Source organism: Leptosomus discolor, chromosome 3, assembly GCF_034619465.1.
Source record: "Leptosomus discolor isolate bLepDis1 chromosome 3, bLepDis1.hap2, whole genome shotgun sequence".
Lineage (NCBI taxonomy): Eukaryota > Metazoa > Chordata > Aves > Leptosomiformes > Leptosomidae > Leptosomus > Leptosomus discolor.
Window position 1 is genome coordinate 41,543,112 of NC_141393.1, and position 20,163 is coordinate 41,563,274.

Consider the following 20,163-nt stretch of genomic DNA (forward strand, 5'->3'; position numbering starts at 1 on the left):
CAGTGTGATTCATTTTTGCTATGGTTGTGGATCTCCTAAAGAAGCACAGGTTTTAGACTGATATTCTCACCAGAACTCCCCATCCTCTATGATCTTGTGCTGCAGGCGGATTTTCTCTGCCTCATTAATGAAATTCCATTCCTCTGACCTTCAAAGGAGTAAACAAGTTAGATTATGATTTGCAATACAATTCTCATAAAAATCTCGACTCTTTACACTAAGCCTCATAGAGTGGAAAGTCAAGAGTCATCTTGATACATTCAGATAATTTTTCCTTTGTGAGCGTTGCAACCATTTGTTCTCTATGCTGCCCTCCTCTCCACATGCCAAATCAAAAAGCAATTGCCCTCTTCTATCCGCCTTCCCTTCAGAATTCCTCTTGGCAGCTCTCAAAAATCTCCTGAACTGTGTTCATTTTATTCAGCCTGAAGAAAAAAGTGTTTGCAGAGTCTCGTCTCATTGCTGGAGTAGCTACTAAAATTCCTTTTAGTAAAAACTAATGAGAAGCTTTATCCAAACTCTCATGTACTGACATCTTGCTTCATCCAGTTCTCTCATAACTTACAAGATTTTCCTAATGTCACATCTTGTTTTATAAATGGACATTGCTGAACTTGCTAGACAGTAAAATCAGCTTGACTGTGCCATCAGACCAGGCTCTTTCTTCATTTCCATCGATTAACGCCCATCTTAACATCTTTTTTAGGTACTCTTTTCTTTTTACAGCTTCAGCTAAGTACTCAACTATGATCAACTTCAAAGTGCATGTGTCAAAATGACAGCAAAGACAATTTGGATACCTTATTGTTAACTGTGAGTCATGAACAAGCTGCATAAGGGCAAATAAAGCTGCAATTTTTTTTTCTCAAATCACATGAAGCTCCATTTTACTCACTTGTCACTCCAAGGTCCATTCCATTCCACCTGCCCCCAGGGGTTTCTCAGCCTTACCAGACGTATTTTTTCCCCTTTAAATGTTGTCTAATTGAAAAAGAACGCAAGAAGAATAGCCTGAGAGTAGGTTCAAAAGGAAAGTTTCTGCCTGTTGAATCGCTAATACGAGCTCCTCCAGTGATGGTGCTTTCCTGGGCCATTGCTCAGCTTGATCTGCTTGGAGTGAGCCTGGGAAAGCTGTAAGACCAGGAGGTTGCTGTCTGTGACTACCTTTGCCCAAGCGGTGGAATAACCTTTACCCCAGAAAGACCAAACTTGGACAGGTTTGTTTCTCCACAAGGCTTCTATTTATTTAATTTTTTTTTTCCCTTAGCTCATAATTTTGCTTTTTGCCCCCACCTCATAGCTTTGCTGATGTGCTTGATGCTAGGCCAGTGTAGACCACAGCTCCCCATAGGTGGAGGAAAGGGACTATACGTACCTCTTCCACGGCCGTGACAGAGTAAGCATGACCTTTGACAAGCCCACAAGACATCCGGGTTTCATACTGCATTGGCATTATGGTCTGTTGGACACAAGATAAAAACTTGTAAGAATCATGCAAAGCTCAGCTGGCTGCTCTAAGGCAGGTATTGCCACCCAGGGCTTTTGTAGACAGAGGATGACCCTGTTCAGGTGACAGTGGTTTTTGTCTTGTTCTCTTCTTTGCGTTTGACAAGATGGCCAGCCTTAGTGCCTACAGAATTAATGTTGTTGGTTAGAAAGGAGTGAAGCATGAACTAAAAAAGGAAAAAGTCAATAATAACAATTGGAAAGGACGTTTTGTGATTTACTTTTTCACTTTGTGTAGGTTACTGCTTTTTGCACTTTGGAACATACTGGTATATATCGTGCTTAAGCAAAACAATTAGATTTTCTATTAGTAGGGCTATTCAGCCTTTTCTGGGATAGTATGTGCTTTTACGGCTCAGTAAGCTTATTACATATTAACTGAAAACATCAGAGCAGATCAACATCTAGAAGAATACTTTCGTCTTTACACATGCTGCTATCTTATCACAATGACATTAAAACACCCTATTTAATGCACTGTTCCTATTAACTTACACTATTTTTTAAAAATTAATTTCCTGTGGAAATATACATTTTATCCCATAATCATTAAAATCCTTGTGATTCAAATTTTTTCCAACTGATATTCTGGAAGGGCATAGCTTTCTTCAGCAATGTGTTGCTCAGGTGTAAATACATTTGCTGTCTTGGTTATCAACTGTTAGTGTGTCTGACAGATTTTTTTTTTTTTTAAATTTGCAAATCTCAGAATGCTGTTTATCTGGGAGATAAAGAATTGCGAGCAAAGTAGCAGGTGCACACAGCCTGATGTGCCTGTAGAGAGCTCACCGAGATCAGTGGGAAGGGAAGGTTCTACTATGCGCACATGGGGCATGTGCAAAACTTCCCCTCCTCCATTACGTCTGTCACTAAGAGATGACTGCAAGGCCCTGCCAGTAAGTCTGCCATCCCTTCTTGACGTATCTGAGGACATGAGAAAGGCAAGGCTGGAAATGGAGAATTAGTAAGGTCACACAGATCACAGATACATTCTCAGCTTGCACAGGGAGGATCTTGTCCAAATATTTCCTGGCTGTCGCAATTATTTTCCATTATTTCCCTTCTGATCCTGTTTCTTTTTTTTGCTTTCTGTTTCCATACTTTTTATGCCTATATCCTCATATCTATATCCCTTTTTCTTCATTTCTACTCGCGTTGTTGCCATCGTTACTTATCAGACCTCCTTTATCTCTTTTCTTTTTAAGAATATTGACTTCTGCTGGTACCCTGGACCCCTTCTCTGAAGTGCTTCCGGAGACTGCACTATCTGCCTCTTTCCATCAAGTGTCATGATTGTTTTTTTCTGGTGATGGCTCGGGAATGTGTAATAACCAGCAGCACAACAGCTGCTGGGGCAGCAACTAGAGAAAGAGTTTTGCAACCTTCTTTCAGTAGGCGGTCACTGGGGAGGAAATTCCAGTGATTTGGGCAGCCATGCTTGCAAAACAAGACAGTCATACTGGGCTTCCCTGAAGAATTACACCATTTCAGTCTTTTAGGAAGACTAAATACGGATGTCAAAAGAGGAAAGATCGGCTATTTCTGCTGCAAATGCAGAAGACAGTTTGCACAACCAAAAATTTGAGATGATGTAATTGTAGAGAAGTGTTTTTTTGGTTTGTTTGTTTGTTTGTTTTTTCTCTGTAAAGCAAGAGATGTAATTTCATTGTCATGGAAATGCAACTCCCTAAAGGGCAAGGTATGACAGCTACCTGACAGAGAGAAGGCAGCAACATGTCCCTCTACAGATTTGAAAGCTTTTAAGTTTACCAATATAGGATTTTTCTTAAATGGTTTTAACATCCCTCTCTTTATTTTGCTAGATACTTAGGTATGCTGGAGTAAAAGTCATCATACATATATAACTCAACATGCTTTTTTTTTTCCTTGTTAGGCATTTTAAATTAGGATTTTAATGGCAATAATCTCAAAGGAGCATCCTGAAAGCAGACCTCCCTCCATTTGTGGGCAGAGCTCCATAGCACTGTGTCTCAAAATAAGTTCCCCAAAAGCTTTTGTGCCTGGAGTGAGCTGTGCAGAGGTTGCTTTTTTTCATATCCTGCACACACTCAGAGATCTTTTTCTATTCTAGTACTTAAATTTTCTTGTTCTCTCCATCCTTTGCAAGTGGGGGAATTGAAAAAATCTGCTAATAATTTCCCGTTCAGGAAAATTATAAGCCTCTGCCACAGGCCAACAGCCTTTTGCCTCAGTATCAACAAAGCCTTCTAGTATCAGTCACTGTGTTTGAAAGCACTGAAGTCTTTTAACACATATGTCAAATATCATCCATAAGAACAGGTCTTTAGTGTTGGGATAATTCAGTGAAGCTGAATAAGGATTCAAAAGCATAGCTGATATGTTTCTCTAACTGTCTGTAAATAAAAGCACTGTGAAGTCCAGCACTTCTGGAGACATACGAACCCAGGCTGGCCTCTCATCTATCCCCTGGTAGTCTACAGTGGAGTGAGTCATCTGTGCGTTTTCTAGATTCTTCACCATTCGAGCAATCAGTTCTCCAATGTCGCTCCGGGGAGCTGATCCGTAGGAAAAGCCTAGGTTATCCTGGTACAGAGAATGGGAGAAAAGTATTACATGGAAGAAATGATACAAGAAAGATGAGAGGTAAAAGATAGCCAAGATAACTTCTCCTTTATTATGTCCATACCTACCTGTAGTGGTTGATAGCACTGGTTTTTCTCCTGCCTTTACTGCAACTTCATACCCCATAATTGATATTGAAACTAATTTTTTTACTCTTATATTTACTATAAATGAAGAAAATCTGAGGCTATGTTGGCAATCAGAGGGTTAATTTCCAAAGTGTTTGCACAGTTATCATCTTTGACATGAAGATTTGTGTCTTAACAAAGTTACAGCACCCCCATGCTAACCTCATTTTATTGGGTGAGGGCACTGAGGGTGGGGGATGCTGGTTTTGGTGATCACACCCCTTCTCTTCACCTCCATGTTCTGCTTCTGTTCATTTCCCTTTTGGTGCTTGCTGTTTGGTAATGAGTGGTGTCTATCGGAGGTTACTCCATACGCTAGACATGGATGTTTGCTGTGTGGACTAAACCCAGCAGTTCCAAAAGGTGGCACATATTTGACTGTGGATGGAGAGGGCCCTCTCCTCTGCCATTTCTTATGGCTGATCTGCAAAGTTCATACGGACTCACATCAATGGAGCTGGCCATGAGGGATCCTCTGTCAATAGCATGTTTCATGATCTTATAGATATCTTTAGGGGCATCCTTTATCTCATAGAACTCTGTGACTCCTCCAGTGAAGTCCTCCATGGCTTCAGTGGTGTTGCCTCCTTTCAAAGCTTCATATGACCCATGGAGTCTTGGAAAAAGAAAATAAAAAGATTCCCTTTTACACAGATAAAGATACATACCTACATATTTATAACTATCTTGTGTGTGTATAAATATAGATACGTAAACACACATACTAAAAAACCCCACAAACCATCTGTTTGATAGACCACAAGTTAAAAATTTTAAAACATGCCACCTGCACACATCAAAAAAAAAAAAAAAAAAAAAAAAAAAAGGTTGAGAATCAAATGTAGACCTCTGAATGAGCAGCAAAGCCCTCTAGAAATTATACTTTACCCCATCCCCAATTCTGAGGCATGAGAATCTACAGGAAAAGGCACTGCTATGTTCAGAGCCTCTCTACGTGCTCATTGTAAGTTCTGTAGGCAGTGGTTTAACCACCTCCCCAGCCAAAGCCTCGGCAGGAACCCCAGCACAGTCTGGCAGGTAGTTTTACTTTGCATAGGCCTTTTCCAGGAGGGCACTCCAGAACTCATTGCGCTGGGAGGACTTGGTAAAGACCAGCTGGTTGTTGTATGTGGGTAAGCAGTCATCAATGACGACGTCCACCCAGTCTCCGTAGCGCCAGAACTGAATAAAGGCAAACAGAAAAAAAACCTGGGTTGACTTGATGCAGGAAGGGGGAGCCTGGCTGAAAAGCCAGGCTGAGAGAGAAGAAATGTGGAAATTAACTGCTTCATAATGTGGCAAAAAGTGATGGCCACTGGGAGGGAGCCAGCTGTACTGAATTCCCCTGGTCAACGCATGTGGACAAGTGAGAGGTCCCTTAAGACAGTCAAGGGAAATGTGGAAAGCAGTCAATCTTTCTGAATAAGCGGTTCTTCAATAACTTGTTTTTGACAGACCAGCTGCTTGTGGATCTAAAAATAGATGCTCTTGCCAACTGCCTGCGTGTCTGTGCTGGCTGTAGGGCTGCATCTGAGCAGCGAGGCAGGACAAGACACCTGCTGCTATCCCTTATGCACAGGACACGACCATCTGCAAATGCTTCCTCGATGGGTCAATGCTCCCTAGTTGCCTGTATAGGCTGGCCCTTCTGTGACTGCCCTGTTGGAAGAGTTTGGGGTGAGGCAATTCAATCTCTCTTCCTTCCCTGCTGTTACGCTTCCAAAGGGTGGAGAAGCGAGAGGCAAGATCGCACCGAGAGCTGAGTTCCCTTGAGTACATACAGTTACATCTGCTTCCTGCTAGACAAGAGGACTACCTGAAAGTGAAAGATGCCAGCATAGTTTTGTATGAAGGACTGGTCATGAGGTATGACTCTACAGAGTAGTTTTTTATTCAGCGTCAGGCAAGCAATGGCAGCCAGGAACCAGCAGTCACCTATAAAAAAGCAGAAGTGGCAGACAAACTTAAGAGACAGAGTAACTAGAATCAAAGGGAAAACCTCAGATACTGCAAAGTGACACATTAATTCTCAGTAGAGCATGCCATCGCCTTTCAGGAGAGGCTCTTCATGTTTTCTGCAGTACTTTGGAACTGTATTTATTTGTGGTCTGGAAATGGTCATTGGTATCTCTGATGGCTAGGTACACACATATTAAATAGATGATGTTGCCTGTAATTTAGAAAAAAACTAAAATCTGATGAGCACTGTTACCTGTGTTAAGATTTCCCTGTCCCATGTGAATGCCTATCTGAATTCCCATGTTAGTTCTCCTTCCAAGCTTAGGACAGAGACCAGCTGAGAGAGAACTCTCTTGCAGTTGGATCTCTACACAGCCAAGATTCAGTCTCTCATTTTCATTTTCTGCTCCCAAGCTAACCCGCTGTCCCAGTCATCGTTCTGTGGGGCCTCTTTCCTGCTTTGTTGCTCTGACGCGTTTTCCTCTTCTTGAATCTGTGTCTGCACTGTTGTAAACACTGTCCCCTTTAGCACTTTTCAGTTCCTCCTTCAGACTCCTCTTGCACAAGCTTGCTGGCTCTGTGGGATCTCTGGGAAAGTGACTCTCTCCCATAGTACTTCTGTGTTCAGCAAAGGATGCCTCAACCCTTAATTAAACCCTCCTAACTGCTACTGTAAGAAAGGTTATCACGTCAGCTTGCCTGAGCAGTGTGAATTAGTGAGGTGAGAGAATTATACAAGGTAGTGAAAAACCAACCTGATTGCAGGGATTTTTAAAAGAAATTTGTGAAACTGCTGGAGTGATAAAACATATAGAAATACATATATGTGTATATTTTGGAAAGACAACTCTGTACATATAGCAGTACATTCTATGTTACCTATTTCCCCTTAGGAAGGATGTGGGGTCCACTGTGACCAGGAGTTTTCTGAACAATGTGTCAGCAGAAGTCAAAAAGGTAAACAATGCTGTAAGTACTTGGGAAAGGAATGGGAGACAAAAGAGAGAACATATTATGCATGTAAATTCATTTGTGTCCACACCTCAGCAACTGTGAAGTTCTGGTCACCTCAAAAAGAAAGGCAGATTTAAATAAATTTTTTTTAAAAAAAAAAGTACTGGGACGGTGATGAGGACAGTTACAAGCACAGAACAACACTTAAATGAAAAGATTAACACACATGAATATGTGAATATGTGTTATCTTAGGAAAAAGATCACGGGAGAAGTTATAAAACCATTAAAGACATGGGAAAGCTGAGTGGGGAATGACTTTACAAAGCAGTGCAGGTGAGTGCCGCGTGGATGACCGTTGCAGAGGCATCACTTGTACCTAAGTAGTGGCTCTACATATCAAAGTATCTTTGAGCATCTGAGCTTAAGGTCTTCAATCTAGGGGTTGTCCTTGAGTACAAGGCACACTTAGCTGGCTGCCTTCAGAAGCTCCTGTATGGAAATAACAGGACTAAATACCTGAAAAATACAACAGGATCTGATTAGATTTTTCTCTCAGTCGAATGTCTCCGCTTTATCTCTTATTCTTGTCTTAACTAATTTTGTCCTTCCTCAAAGCTAGAAAGAAAGGCCAAATGGTGTTTTGTAACACACTCACGATAGTAGTTCTTAAAAAGCAAAACACCCTGCAAAGCATCTTTTGCTTAAGTTCTTCCGTAGATTGCTACTAGGCAGATATCAATGATTTGCTATAGAAAGAAGGAATCAGTTGATGTGTAGTGGTATACTGAGAGACAGGATTTCAAATATCAGCTAGCAAGCAAAATAAAATTAGGTGAGAGTTAAACTATGATGCAAACTTTAAAAAGTGCAGAGCTGAAGTAAGAATTTCATACCTAATTCTCCTTGGCAGATATCTGTTCTGTTTGCTCCACCGATAATAAACCGTGGATTCTCACATATTTCCTGCAAAATATAAACAGATAGATGAGCAGGAAAAACATGCATTATGACACCTGTCTGCCACAGAAATAAAGGCTGGTTTAGGACAATGTTTTCCTGTAAGAGAGTTTGTGGATATCAAAATCTCTTGCAGAGTTTTTAGATGCAGAGTTTCACTATGAAAATGTTTTGGAATCTGGATGTTCCAGACTTCAGCCAGAGTTTTCTCCCTGTATCTACAGGGTCTAACAGCTAGCTTGAGGGGCTCTCTCTGTACGGGGTGCAAACACATTGAAATGAGAAGAATAGGGCAAAATATTTTTCTACACAATAATGAAAAAAACACCACTGAAGGACAGAGAAGAGCAGGTAGGTGGAAAGAGCATCAGGGGACCAGATTAAATTCTTTTAAAATGATTGCAAGTTTAAGGTGTCCAATTTGCAGCAACTAATATGCTGGGACATTAATAGGGTTGAAGAATGTATTTCATCAGGAATGAACCCCAGTAACACTCCTCCTTAACATTTGCCCAGGATCAGAGGTGTAATTCTCAGGAAAAATCAATTGCTGATTAAGAGATCTTATTCTTTTCCTCATGTTGCAGTGTTTAATTGCCAATGCTGCATTCAGAAATGTATACAGATATCATCTGTCTCTCAGGACAGAAAGGTCTTCTTTTGTCCTGCACTTAGGACAGTGTGTTGTGTTTGTCAGTATTTATACTAGTACAGAATGGGCACAAGATGCTGTAGAGGCATAAATAATTAAGGAAGTGCTGTAGGGAGAAAAGGACTATGTAGGAACTACTAGCAAATGAGGTGGAACTATCGCAGGGTTACACAGAACCTTTTCTATATGGGACAAAGAACCGCGGGGTATAGGAAAGCCAAGGGAAGAAGTAGGTACAACCTGTCCTACAAAGAAAAAAAAGAATCCCTGCTTTATCCCATCTCTTATACTCAAATACTTGGTATGGGGAAGAAAAAGAAGATGCTTAACTTTTGGACCCCTGTCTTGTGAGGATAAGGAAAGAAAGATATTGCAACCTGAGGACCACTTCCCTGAGCAGCTGCAAATGGGGGGAAGAAGACATAGTCCAAGAACCCAGTTTACTGGAAGATGGCAGGCTGGAGTGGGAAGGAGAAAGAAGAAAGAACTAACAATTGCTTGTGTGGCGGTACAGGCAGCTGACGCTACCTCTGCAGTCTAAAGCTTATTTCCCATGTCATCAGCGTAGCCCTGGATTTTCCCAGACTCATATTTCAGGTCTAGTAGTTTCACTTGGCTTGAGCCTACTTTTTTTTGCTTCTTCACAGTAATCTACAGAGCTGCTTTGATGCAAGTTATTTGGATTAGTCATAAAGACAGACAGAGAGACCAGCTTCTGGCTCCCCCCAGCAGTCACCTTATTCTCCTCGAGGGAGGGAATGGAGGGATTGTCTTATTTTGGGCCTTGGTCAGCTGTCCTGGGTCCAGTTCTGTCAAGGCAGCTGTTTGAGATGCCTTCATGCTTTTCTCCACCCACGTATTTTGTTGTTCTTCCTCATGTTGCTGTGGTGCTCTCCTGAAAACTAGCTGTGAGATGCCAGGTTTTGGGACTGTTTTTTCAACCTCTGTTACTGTATTTTAGCTTGATCCTGCTTCTACTGAAGTAACAAGCTCTGAAATCCAGCATGCTGTCTTTTAGATGAAAGTGGTTAGATGGTGCCTAAGTGTTTCCAAATATTAAAGGCACAGGGATGATTGTTTTTCAGTGCAATTTGTTGCATCTTGGGCATGTTTGCTTTGAAGGATGGTTGTTAAAGGAATGCAAAGGAGGGAATCACACAATTGTCATACGGACTGATTTAGCTATGACAGAAATGCTTTTCTTGCATTTCTTTATGGTGGATGTGCTTTTAATACTGTATTACTCTAGTTCCTCTCCAGCTGTGCTAGTTGTGCTGACTCCAGATGAAGTTACAGGGAAAGGTTTCAAGGTCTTCCAAGGCTGATCAAAAGTACGCAGTCAGCAGAGCCTGACGACCTGCTGTTCAAGATGCAGGTGGCAGGTCTGTCCTTCCAGTCTTCCTGGCTGGGCAAGGGGTTGCTCTTCATCTCTTAGGTCAAGCTTTCACAGAGAATCCCAACAGGCTGCACTTCATTGGTGCAATGATTCATCTAGAAAGAGTCTCCTCTGATCTGAGTGCCTCAGACTGCCTTGGTACTATCCAAAGGACCTTTCTATTCACCGGGTTGATTCAAATGGAACTGTAATTTCCCTACAAAGAGCCAAATTTACAGCAAGGGAGGCAGAGAATCCTAGGAAAAACCCATTAGTAGTGCATGCTGCTTTCTGGGCAGAGGGTACTTATGAATCAGTTAGAAGGCAGCACTGGAAGAAGCAAAGACAGCATGCAACTAAAAATGGCATTTGACCTTTGTTGTATTTTCATTAGCTTTTCTTCTGTGTCAGGAAAAAGTCAGCTTATACTGTTGCAGCAAAAGGCATTCATTCCTTTAAAAGCTGCTGTTAATAAACTATGGCATTCTAAGTAAATTCCCTAAATGAATCTTATCAACTAGAGGAAGCATCTTCTTTGGCCTGCCTGGGACAATTTGTAGGCTCATGCTTCTCCCTTGGCCTCTCATGGTCTAGATCATGCTATTAAATGGCTGTGCTGCAGACTTCAAGGCAGAGCTCGACATCAGACACCAAACTGGTTTTAGGGTTTCAGAGTCGGATTGCCCTCATGTGAAAGTCCTGCCTTGGTGTCACCAAATGCTTTGTGGTACTGCCTGCAGAGGCACACGTTTTGTGATTACTAAATTCAAACAGCTTCACACCTGTGCGGCAGATGATCTGATTGATTCATTTTCATTCTAAGCAAAACCTATCTGTCTGCTGACTTGATTTTATTTGTATTCGTTATGAAAAGAAAGCTCCTTCTGCTGATTTTCTTGTCTACAGAGAGGATCACCATAGGGAAGTCATTGAATCAGGCAGGTCATGCTGAGACCTCCTGGCTGTAAGCAAGAATAACAGCGGTCCATTTGAAAGCACAGTGTCACAGCAGAGCCTTCCTATTAATGTCCTAGTGTCTTAGAACCAAAAAGGACTGCAGCAGGACCTCTTGATACTCTACATTAAGTTATAATAAAGACTCTTTCTCAACACTTGAAGACTGGCAACCTTGTCCCTGCTCTCAGCTGAGAGAAGCTCCCACAGGCAGCATAGGTGTGGGACTCTAAGGACCTTAAGAAAGCTAAGCACAGCCCGTTACCATGCTGGATATAACCTGGCACAGGTGAGAATGGCTCTTTGGGCTTCTCTTACCTTCCATGGGTGAGCAAATAAGTTAACATTATGCATTATGTGGCTGCCCCCTCCCTGGCAATGTTCAAGGCCAGGTTGGATGGGGCTTTGAGCAACGTGGTCTAGTGGAAGGTGTCCCTGCCCATGGCAGGGGGGTTAGAACTAGATGATCTTCAAGGTCCCTTCCAACCCAAACCATTCTGTGATTCTGTGATTAACTGAGGGGGATTCTATTTCCCCTTTATGTACCTAAACCATGCTCATGCGTACCCTGAACACTGGACGGATCCTGCAGTCTTTACTCAGGAAAAATTTTAGGGCTGTCACTTGGCTTTTGCCCAAATTATTAGGAGGTCTGCTCTGCACACTCATATTGTGGCATGGCAGTCACTAGCTGGGTAGAATTACAGGGGCCTTCTCGCCATCCCCATACCAAGGCTCACAGCTGCCCTGTGTGGCAGCCATCCTTCTGTCGGTAAGGCACAAGACCAGTTCTTGTGCCCTCTCTGCCCTCACAGCAGTGGAGGCCAATCATTTTGGGAGGTGGTGGAGGACCTGACCTCCAGGTAGTACCAACCACAAGGAGAAGAGCCTGTATGCCAGACGCACAAGAGCAAGCGGTAGCTCTGGAGCTGGGATGCCGGACGCCTCTTACCACCTCAGTAATGAATTTCAGGACCCTCGAGGAAAAGCTCGAGTCACAGCACAGCCATCGCCAGGCGAAGTGGGGAGAGCCCAGGTCCTGGCAGCCCATGTGTGGGAGGGGAAGTTGCCCACACTGGGCTTAGCAGGCACCTCAGCTCAGAGCCAGGGATCGGGGGAGTGTCATCCACGTGGCTGACTTGCTGTGGGGTCCTCGTAAATCCCAGGTGCAAAAGCAGACTCACAGCCTTTCTGTATGTCAGCATAGTACGCTGAGAGCAACAGTGAAGAAGCACTATTCAGCTGAGGATCAACATAGTCATCTGTGCTTGGTTATAGCATTGGTAACCAGCAAACGCACGCCCTTTAGATCACCTTTGTGATTCCTCAAACAATGCTTGGAGCTTCTGGAAAAACTTGCATTCAACAGTCCCATGTGGATTCATTTTATGGCAAATAATGCTCGTTTAAAGCCAGCATTAATATTTCAGATATATTATATTCTTATACATTAATCTCCTGTGGTGGGGGGTGCAGCTTGGGAACAAACGGATTAGGTGGAATGACTAAGGTGAGTCGGGAACGGGTTACCTATTTCCTAGCTCTCTGTTTTAAATGAGGTCTTAAAGCACATTGATCACTCATTTATTTGCTATTTCTGGGGGTATGTGGCATATAAAAGATGCTATAGAAATCAAGGAAAGGATCTAGAATGAAGCCAGTATTAGGATATTCTCTTAGGACTTCTGAACTGTCTGATATTTGGTTTTCTTTTAGAATATGTTATCAAGTCTGATTCAATTCAAGTTCGACCTGAATTCTGAAGCGATTAAAAGCTACCACTTTATAAGACTATAGTTTGTAAGCTAGTTGCTTTATTTGCCAAAAAAATGCCATTGCAATTTAAGAAGAACAGAAGTTGTCCGTATTTTTAGACTATTACAAAACGTGGCCTCTGCAGTTGAATCTTTACGTTCAGTGCTTCAATGGTTGCTTTAATCTCTTAGTGAAATACTCTTTAGCCCAGTATTACTACTTCATATTCATTTGACTTTATGATGCTCTGTTAACATGTCTATGATGGCTATTCATGTATATAATTATTATCAGACAAGTTGTCCTACCAGTGCTATATAAACTTGTCCTGGGTTACAGTGTAAAATGTGCCAAAAGAAAAAAAAATATATTCTATTACCATCTTCAGGAGCTGTTGAGACCAGGTGGGGTGGTGCTCCCTGCCTCCCCCCTCTGGACTATCTCCTGTTACTGGGCACAACAATGCCTTATCGCCTGACCCATCGGTAACTCGCTCCTGGGCTATCTCCTGTTAATGGCCCATCAAGGAACTGCCTCACGACTCCCCATCCCATTGTGAGATGCTCCGCCCGGGGAGGGGGGGGAAGGAGCCAAGCAGTCCATGCCAAATAAAAACGGAGATTTTGAACACCCTAGCAGCCTTCTTCCACTGGATTCCCAGAGGAGCTTTTCCCCCCACTGGAGTTCCAGAGGACAAGAGCTACCTGCCGACCACTGGACCTTCGGAGGAAGACCAGACCCTTTTACCTGATCGCTGCTTCAACAGAACTACACCCATCACTTCAGGAGGACTGCAGCCAGCATCTTATCGGACTGCTACTGCCACCCTAACAGGGTGTCAGGTTGTATTCCTGACTCTGTCAGTGTAAACCAGTGGGTTGTTTGTTTTTCCCTGCCTTGTGTTATATATATATATATATTAGTAAAGAACTGTTATTCCTATTCCCCATATCTTTGCCTGAAGGCCCGTTAATTTCAAAATTATAATAGTTTGGAGGGAAGGGGGTTGCACTCTCCATTTCAAGGGAGGCTCCTGCCTTCCTCCACAGACACCTGTCTTTTCAAACCAAGACAAAACTACAGTTTCAAAGTCCAGTGAAGCAAAGTCCTATGTCAATCTGAGATCAGCACCAATAGAAACAGGTCTTTAGCATCAGCACCCAAGAGAAGTCTCACTTTGCAGTTGTGGTATGGATGACAAAGTAGGGGACACATATAAAAGGAGAAACAGTTATATGTGACTCTCTCCTCTTTGAGGACCTGCAGTGTCCTGAATTACAGAGTTTTAAAACAAATGCATTTGCAACAGAAGACACAGGTGTCTCTACAAATCAGGCCCGGTGTGTGTTCGGCAGGACAGCCATCTCTATTGGGGTCAGAACCGACTGGATCCATGATCCCACAGCACACCAGTACTGGGCAGGCACAGGCTGCAGCTCTCTGAGTCTCCTGCCTCTGCTCTACCTGCAGCTGGCACCATAGATACATCAGGTGACTGAAAACTTGCATCAAAAGAACACAGCTTTAGTTTTGATGTTTCGGTTGTATTTTGAGTCTTACACAGTCCCCAGCTTCTTGTTGTTACATGAATAATAAATATAGAGTTTCCTAACTTACTTGTTAATGCATGGCTTAACATCTTTGGGATAGAGACCCTGAAGTCTGAACCTTCTCAAAAACAAAGCCTTGATCTGTGCATGCCCAGTTATATTAGACAGGTCTGAGGTTATATTGCGCTTTTTTTTGTTTTGATGCTTTCGTACATACACACTTGCAGTCTGTCTGCCTGCGCCAGGAAGCTGGCAGTCATCCACTGTACTGCTGTATTACTTTCCTCTCTATCGAAATAGGGGAAATCCCATCCCTTTAAGATGATTGACTTGTGGCTGCATTTAACTCATTCACACACATTTCCAGGGGCTGATGCAGCTGTGGTGATGATGAAGGAATGACAGAGCGCACATGCCCAGGGCACACGGCCAATGGGGACTCATGTTGCTCCCTCCATGTTGCTCACGTTGTTGCTGTGACAGCAGCATGTGGCCTTCCCCTACGTCTGTAACAGCTACCCACAGGAGCTCCTGGTCTTCTGCTATTTAGTTATGCTCCTGCGGTTTTATCTGTCAACACCGACTTTGCCACTGAAGTGCAGATTTGGGTGTTGGGGAAGTACAGCAAATCTAAAAGAGGTGGCCAAACACTGATAGAGGGAGGGAGCTGGGGAAGCTCCTCAGAACCACGTCCTTGCTGCCAGACAGTGGACAGTAGGGGCCAAGGCAATGTCCCAGGGGCTGCCTCACTGGAGGGCAGCAGCTGCCCAGCAGGAATGACAGGGAAAACAGTAACTCCTCCTGCAGTAGGATGGGGGATCAGCTGGGAACTGGGGAATTAGTCTTCTGTCTGTGAGAGAGACTCAGGGTGGGAAAGAAGAGGAAGGCTGGCTAGGGAATGCTCACAAGATAGAGAAAAGAAATGGGATTTTTAGGCAGGAGTGGGTCCTCATAGTGGTTACAACACCCACATTCATGGTAAGTGGATAATATGCTACACAACCTTTGCAAGTCAACTAAGCAATATTGGGAGCAAACAACTGAATAAAAGCATGTTTCAGATTGTAACCTATCCTTTTACTTTCACAGATTAGGAAAACAGCAAAATACTCTAGTAAAATTGTAAGTGAAATAAGGTAGTGTTTAAAAACTAAGCCTCAGCAAATCCAATGACTTGTTGCAGACTGAGGAGAATTTTTCTTTGATAGTTTCAGACAAGAAAAACCCTAGCAAATCATGCAAGAAGAAATTTAAATTCCATATGGGTTTTTTTCTCTAGATTTCATTTAATCTCTTTTTTTTGTTTCATATTGTTTCATATTGGTTTATTGTATTTTAGTCACTATACACACACTGAGTTTCCACAGCCGTAGCTAATGATCTTCCAGGAGACCTCTAAGGAAATACATTTCCAGCTTATTTCCCCCGCCTCTCCTGACACACGCTTTCCGCAAAAACATAAGCCCAGGGTGAATACTTTAATTTACAGAAAGTAAAAGGCACTCAGCAAACATGTTACTTACACGTGGTCTTTTCCATTCGAACTTGATGGGGATTTTCTGGCTATAGAAAAGGGAGGACTCATTCGGTGGGAAATCAGGATCTTCATAGAGAATGTTCTTCTCCAAGCACTTCTTGTGAAGCTCTTCATAGGTCTTCTCCTTTACTCTGATAATGGGCTGGTTGCGACTTATAATGGCAGAATAAATCCCCCCTGTGCCCCCACCTGTACCTTCAGTTGTAGTGCTAATAGTAGCGCTGGGAACTGACCCAGCAGCTGTCTGCTGAGCCACTGCTGCATTTATGGCGGACGGCATGGGAATCAGGCTTAAAGCAAATGTTGAAAGAAAGCAAGATCTTGCAAACTGGAAGGAAATTCGAGAAAAGAGGAAGTCACTGTGTAAACCGCTTTTTCTGTCTGTTGACAGTCTCCTAGTCAAATCTGCAAGCAACAAAATTCCATGTGGTTGAGCACGTTGTGCATCTGCTCAAAGGGCGGTATTTTCTCATAAGAAATCAGAATTTATTCCTTGATGTGGAACAAGAGAATCTGTTGGCTAAGTTGTAGTATCCTGTGCCTGCCCTCTGTGTATGAGCGTCCAGAAAGGACAAGCTTTAACCCACGAAATCTAAAAATAACTACAGGCAAAGAGTGAGAGAGGGGGTTAGTGAGATGGTGTCAGTCTTCCACACAGCGTGCCGAGGCCAGGCATATTCCTGGGACAGGCTCCGTGTGCAGGCTGACTCCCAGTGCAAGCACTTCATCTTTTCCTTAAGTAGACAGAACAGCTAAACTCCTGCTGGATTGGGAACTTATGAAGTATTGCCAGCCAATAAACTAGTCCTGATGCTCCTGAAGGAAATGTACTCGACTTGTTTCTACCCTTTGCTGCAAAAAAAGACACATAGATACTTTTACTAGTAGAGAGGATTATCTGAAGATATGCTCCTAATTGTGAGAAGGGTAATTATTTGATGCTACTGAGGTCAGGTCAATACCTGCCAGCTGGGTTTGGCTCCTCTAGACAGCAGCTTACCAGCACCAAGAGTCACCTGGTGATAGCTACCTCCCATGTAAAAGGCACCTTTTCACATAGGGGCAGAAAGGTTTACGATTTTTCTGTGTGTTAGGATACACCCATCTTAGAAGAGATTTCTGACTTTGCGTATTTATTTTGTCACACAACAGTGGGATAAGTGACAAATTCAGAGTCTCTGTGAAAGCAAATTTAAATACATTTTGTCCTTCTTTATAACTCAGCTCTTTAAAAGGTGACATTGTTTATGTGTCAAGAAAAGCCCCTTAATACCTTGATTTTTCTTTAATTGGGAAGTCTTAAATCACACCGTGACATCAATGTTATTTTTGCCTAATGACACTAGTCTCTGGACTCTGGCTCATGTACACATTGCTGACCTTCTGCCCTAGTACTATGGTGTTTTCCAAAGCACTGATTCTTTTTTTCTTTCTCAGCCATTTGCTTGGTTTACACATTTCAAATCAACAGTACAGTGCACAATCTCCACAGCTCATTAAAAAAACTCCACTAGAGGAACTTTTAAAGAAGGTAATGTAGTTGGCAAGCTTGACTAACCTCTAGGAGTATTAATCCTCAGTCTTCTAATGGTGGCCTAAATCCTTTTCTTTTTATCATGAATGCAAGCCTTCTTGCACCAACAGGGCAATCAGAAAGGACTGATTAAAGTATTCATGGAAATAGGAATGCAATTGCCTCAGAGCGAGATGTCCAGATGCAGAATTGATGACTTCCTCATTACATTTAGATGCACAGATCGCAGGTCTCATATTTGACATTACTTTGCAGGACAGCTTGGCAGAGTCATGTGCCACTCTTTCCAGGATATTTCAAGAGCAATGCAAGTAGTGAGATGCAAGGGCCTCTCACTGCACAGCTTCAGCAAAGATACTCATTTTGGAGAAGGTGCATGTGTTCTTTCTTTCATATTCATGATCTTTCTTTCATATTCTCCCTTCTTGCCCAATACAAAAAATCATCTATCGCATCTCGTACACAGAGCTGTTTCAGGAAGAATGTCAGTAGCACAGGTGTGATACTTGACAAACTCCTTGTGGGCTACTGGGGGGGGTCAAGTGAAGGATTAGCAGTGGTTTTGTATTTTTTTTTGTCTTAGGATGGCCAGCAAGCGTCAGGGTACGACCTGCTGCTACAGCTAACAGTTCAGCTAGCGCCTGCATAGGGAGCGGCATGTGGAGGTGCACTTCTCACTTCTAACCCAATGTTGCTTTTCACAGATGTTCAGGAGTATTTTGCGGTTATACCTGTTCAAAAAACAGCTTCTCCTTTTCTTATTTTTTAATAGTAAGTTTTACTTCCATTTGTTTTCACTAATTGAATGATTTTTTCTTTAAAATAAAGATATACTCTAAATTTATTTCTTCATTTATGGCATAAATATGTGGAAAAGTATGTGAGTTGCTACAAATACCAATGTAAATTAATCTATTTGAAATTTATTTCTTCAGATCTAAAGACACAACTGCTAAGATTTTCAGCAACTAAATCCTATCGAAATCCATAGAAGTTAGGCACTTCATACCACTGAAAATTTGACCCATGAGTACTTACTACAGTGCAGATATATCATACTGAGGGCCAGAGTATAAAAGCTAGTCATTCACTTTAACCAGATAACCTTGGAAGAATACTTAGTAGTGATTCTCAACAGTAAAAAGAAGGTTGGAAGGAATAAGGCATGTAACTCACTTCATTGTTACTTTATTTCGTTTACTTTCCAACTTCAGAAATACCAGTTGAAACATTTCATTAAAATGCCCCAGACACTAATTATATCTTGTCAGAAGCACTGCTAGGCTTAAACATAAGAAGCAATTGTCAATTAAAGCTTAGAAGCTGATAGAAAAATAGAGTCTGTCTCAAAAATAGGGTCTGTCTCTCTTCTCACAGATGTAAAAGATCTATTTGCTACTATTCTACCTGGATTAACTCGTCTGCATTAAGCACAGCAGTATTTAGGCTGCTAGTTCCTAGAGTTGAGGCTCACACTGTCTGCTAGAAGGGACTGACAAATGGCTCTGCAGAATAAAAAAGAAGGAACCTAACGGTCTGGTGGGGAACAAATTGCACTTGGTAGGCAAGAGCAGAGCAGTCACAGTTTGCTCTCACACTTGCTATTCCCAGAAATCTGCCCTGCAGAGGACAAACAGCAGCAGGTGGGAATGACTGACCAAGCACAGGGACGACTTAGTAAAAAGAGTAGGGAACAACGTACAAATGGACAGCTACGTTACCTTTCGTTGGCAAAAATGGTGACCATCCTTCTCTGTTTCCTAAGAGTTAATTTACTGATGTTTTTAGAAAATACTTCCTTATCTTGCTAAAAGAAACTAAGTAAATTTTGCCCTTTCATATCCACAAAACCCAGCTGATGGTATGTTCAGGTTTGACTCAGAACTGGTTTTAAAATAACATAGTTGACAAGTGTAGCAAATGGAAAGGACAAACAACTTGAGCTGTGAAGCAATGTTAGTCTGTGAAAAGAGCTGCCTGATATGGAAAGGGCTGTGGGAATAGGCAGGGTGTAGGGGATGAGGGACTCAGGGTGTCTCCTAGTTTTGAAAGGGAAGAAATCAGCAGGACACACCAGTTCTGTTTGCAGAGATGGTGGGAAAAGCAGGCAAGGGAACATTAGGGTGAGTTGTAAGAGAATGGGGGAATAAGCATGAAGTAGGATGGCTAAATGCAGAATTAATCCCATTAAAATTAAAAATTTGCTTCATAAATACCAAGTTCAAATCTCAGCCAGATACTAAAAACTGACCAAGAAATTACCAAAATATGTGCAAAGGAAGCCAAACCTTGGCAAGAGTTGAAATATGTGGCAAAGAGGAGCTCTCCATAAGCAGAGTTGCTTCACTGGGCTGGCTTTAACCAATGACATTCAATCATCCAAAAATGCTAATTCTTTCCTAACAAAAGACCTTTTTTTTTTTTTTTAAAGTGGTACTTGCAGAGAGAGGGCATCAATAACATGGAAAATGTTTCTGCACGAGTCTAGCTGCTACCCTAAGCCAGTATTGCACTTACGTAGACCTGTGCCTCTTCAAAATCCAAATACCAGTTTCAAAGCCAGCTCTCAGAGAGGCTTCTGCACTCCCACATTACTCTCTTTCACTATTGCACAACTGACTGGCACAACCTATTCAAACCTTCCCTTCAGTGACTGAACTGTTTGGCTAGCCTCTTGTTTACTTTCCTGTACAGAC

The 20,163-nt window shown here is 42.4% G+C and overlaps 1 protein-coding gene across 2 annotated transcripts in view; it reads right to left on the bottom strand.

The window, feature by feature from the left end:
• CAPN3 (calpain 3) overlaps positions 1 to 16,213 on the bottom strand; it is a 30,818-nt gene extending 14,605 nt beyond the window's left edge. For both annotated transcript variants that reach the window (XM_086462133.1, XM_086462132.1), the window contains exons 1-9: positions 15,920 to 16,213; positions 8,047 to 8,116; positions 6,055 to 6,173; positions 5,287 to 5,420; positions 4,686 to 4,854; positions 3,931 to 4,071; positions 1,376 to 1,459; positions 896 to 981; positions 71 to 148 (exon numbers count right to left, since the gene is read on the bottom strand). In XM_086462133.1, the coding sequence (XP_086318259.1) occupies positions 71 to 148; positions 896 to 981; positions 1,376 to 1,459; positions 3,931 to 4,071; positions 4,686 to 4,854; positions 5,287 to 5,420; positions 6,055 to 6,173; positions 8,047 to 8,116; positions 15,920 to 16,213 (1,175 nt within the window). The remainder of the gene's footprint in view (positions 1 to 70; positions 149 to 895; positions 982 to 1,375; positions 1,460 to 3,930; positions 4,072 to 4,685; positions 4,855 to 5,286; positions 5,421 to 6,054; positions 6,174 to 8,046; positions 8,117 to 15,919) is intronic.
• Between the last annotated feature and the right edge of the window lie 3,950 nt (positions 16,214 to 20,163).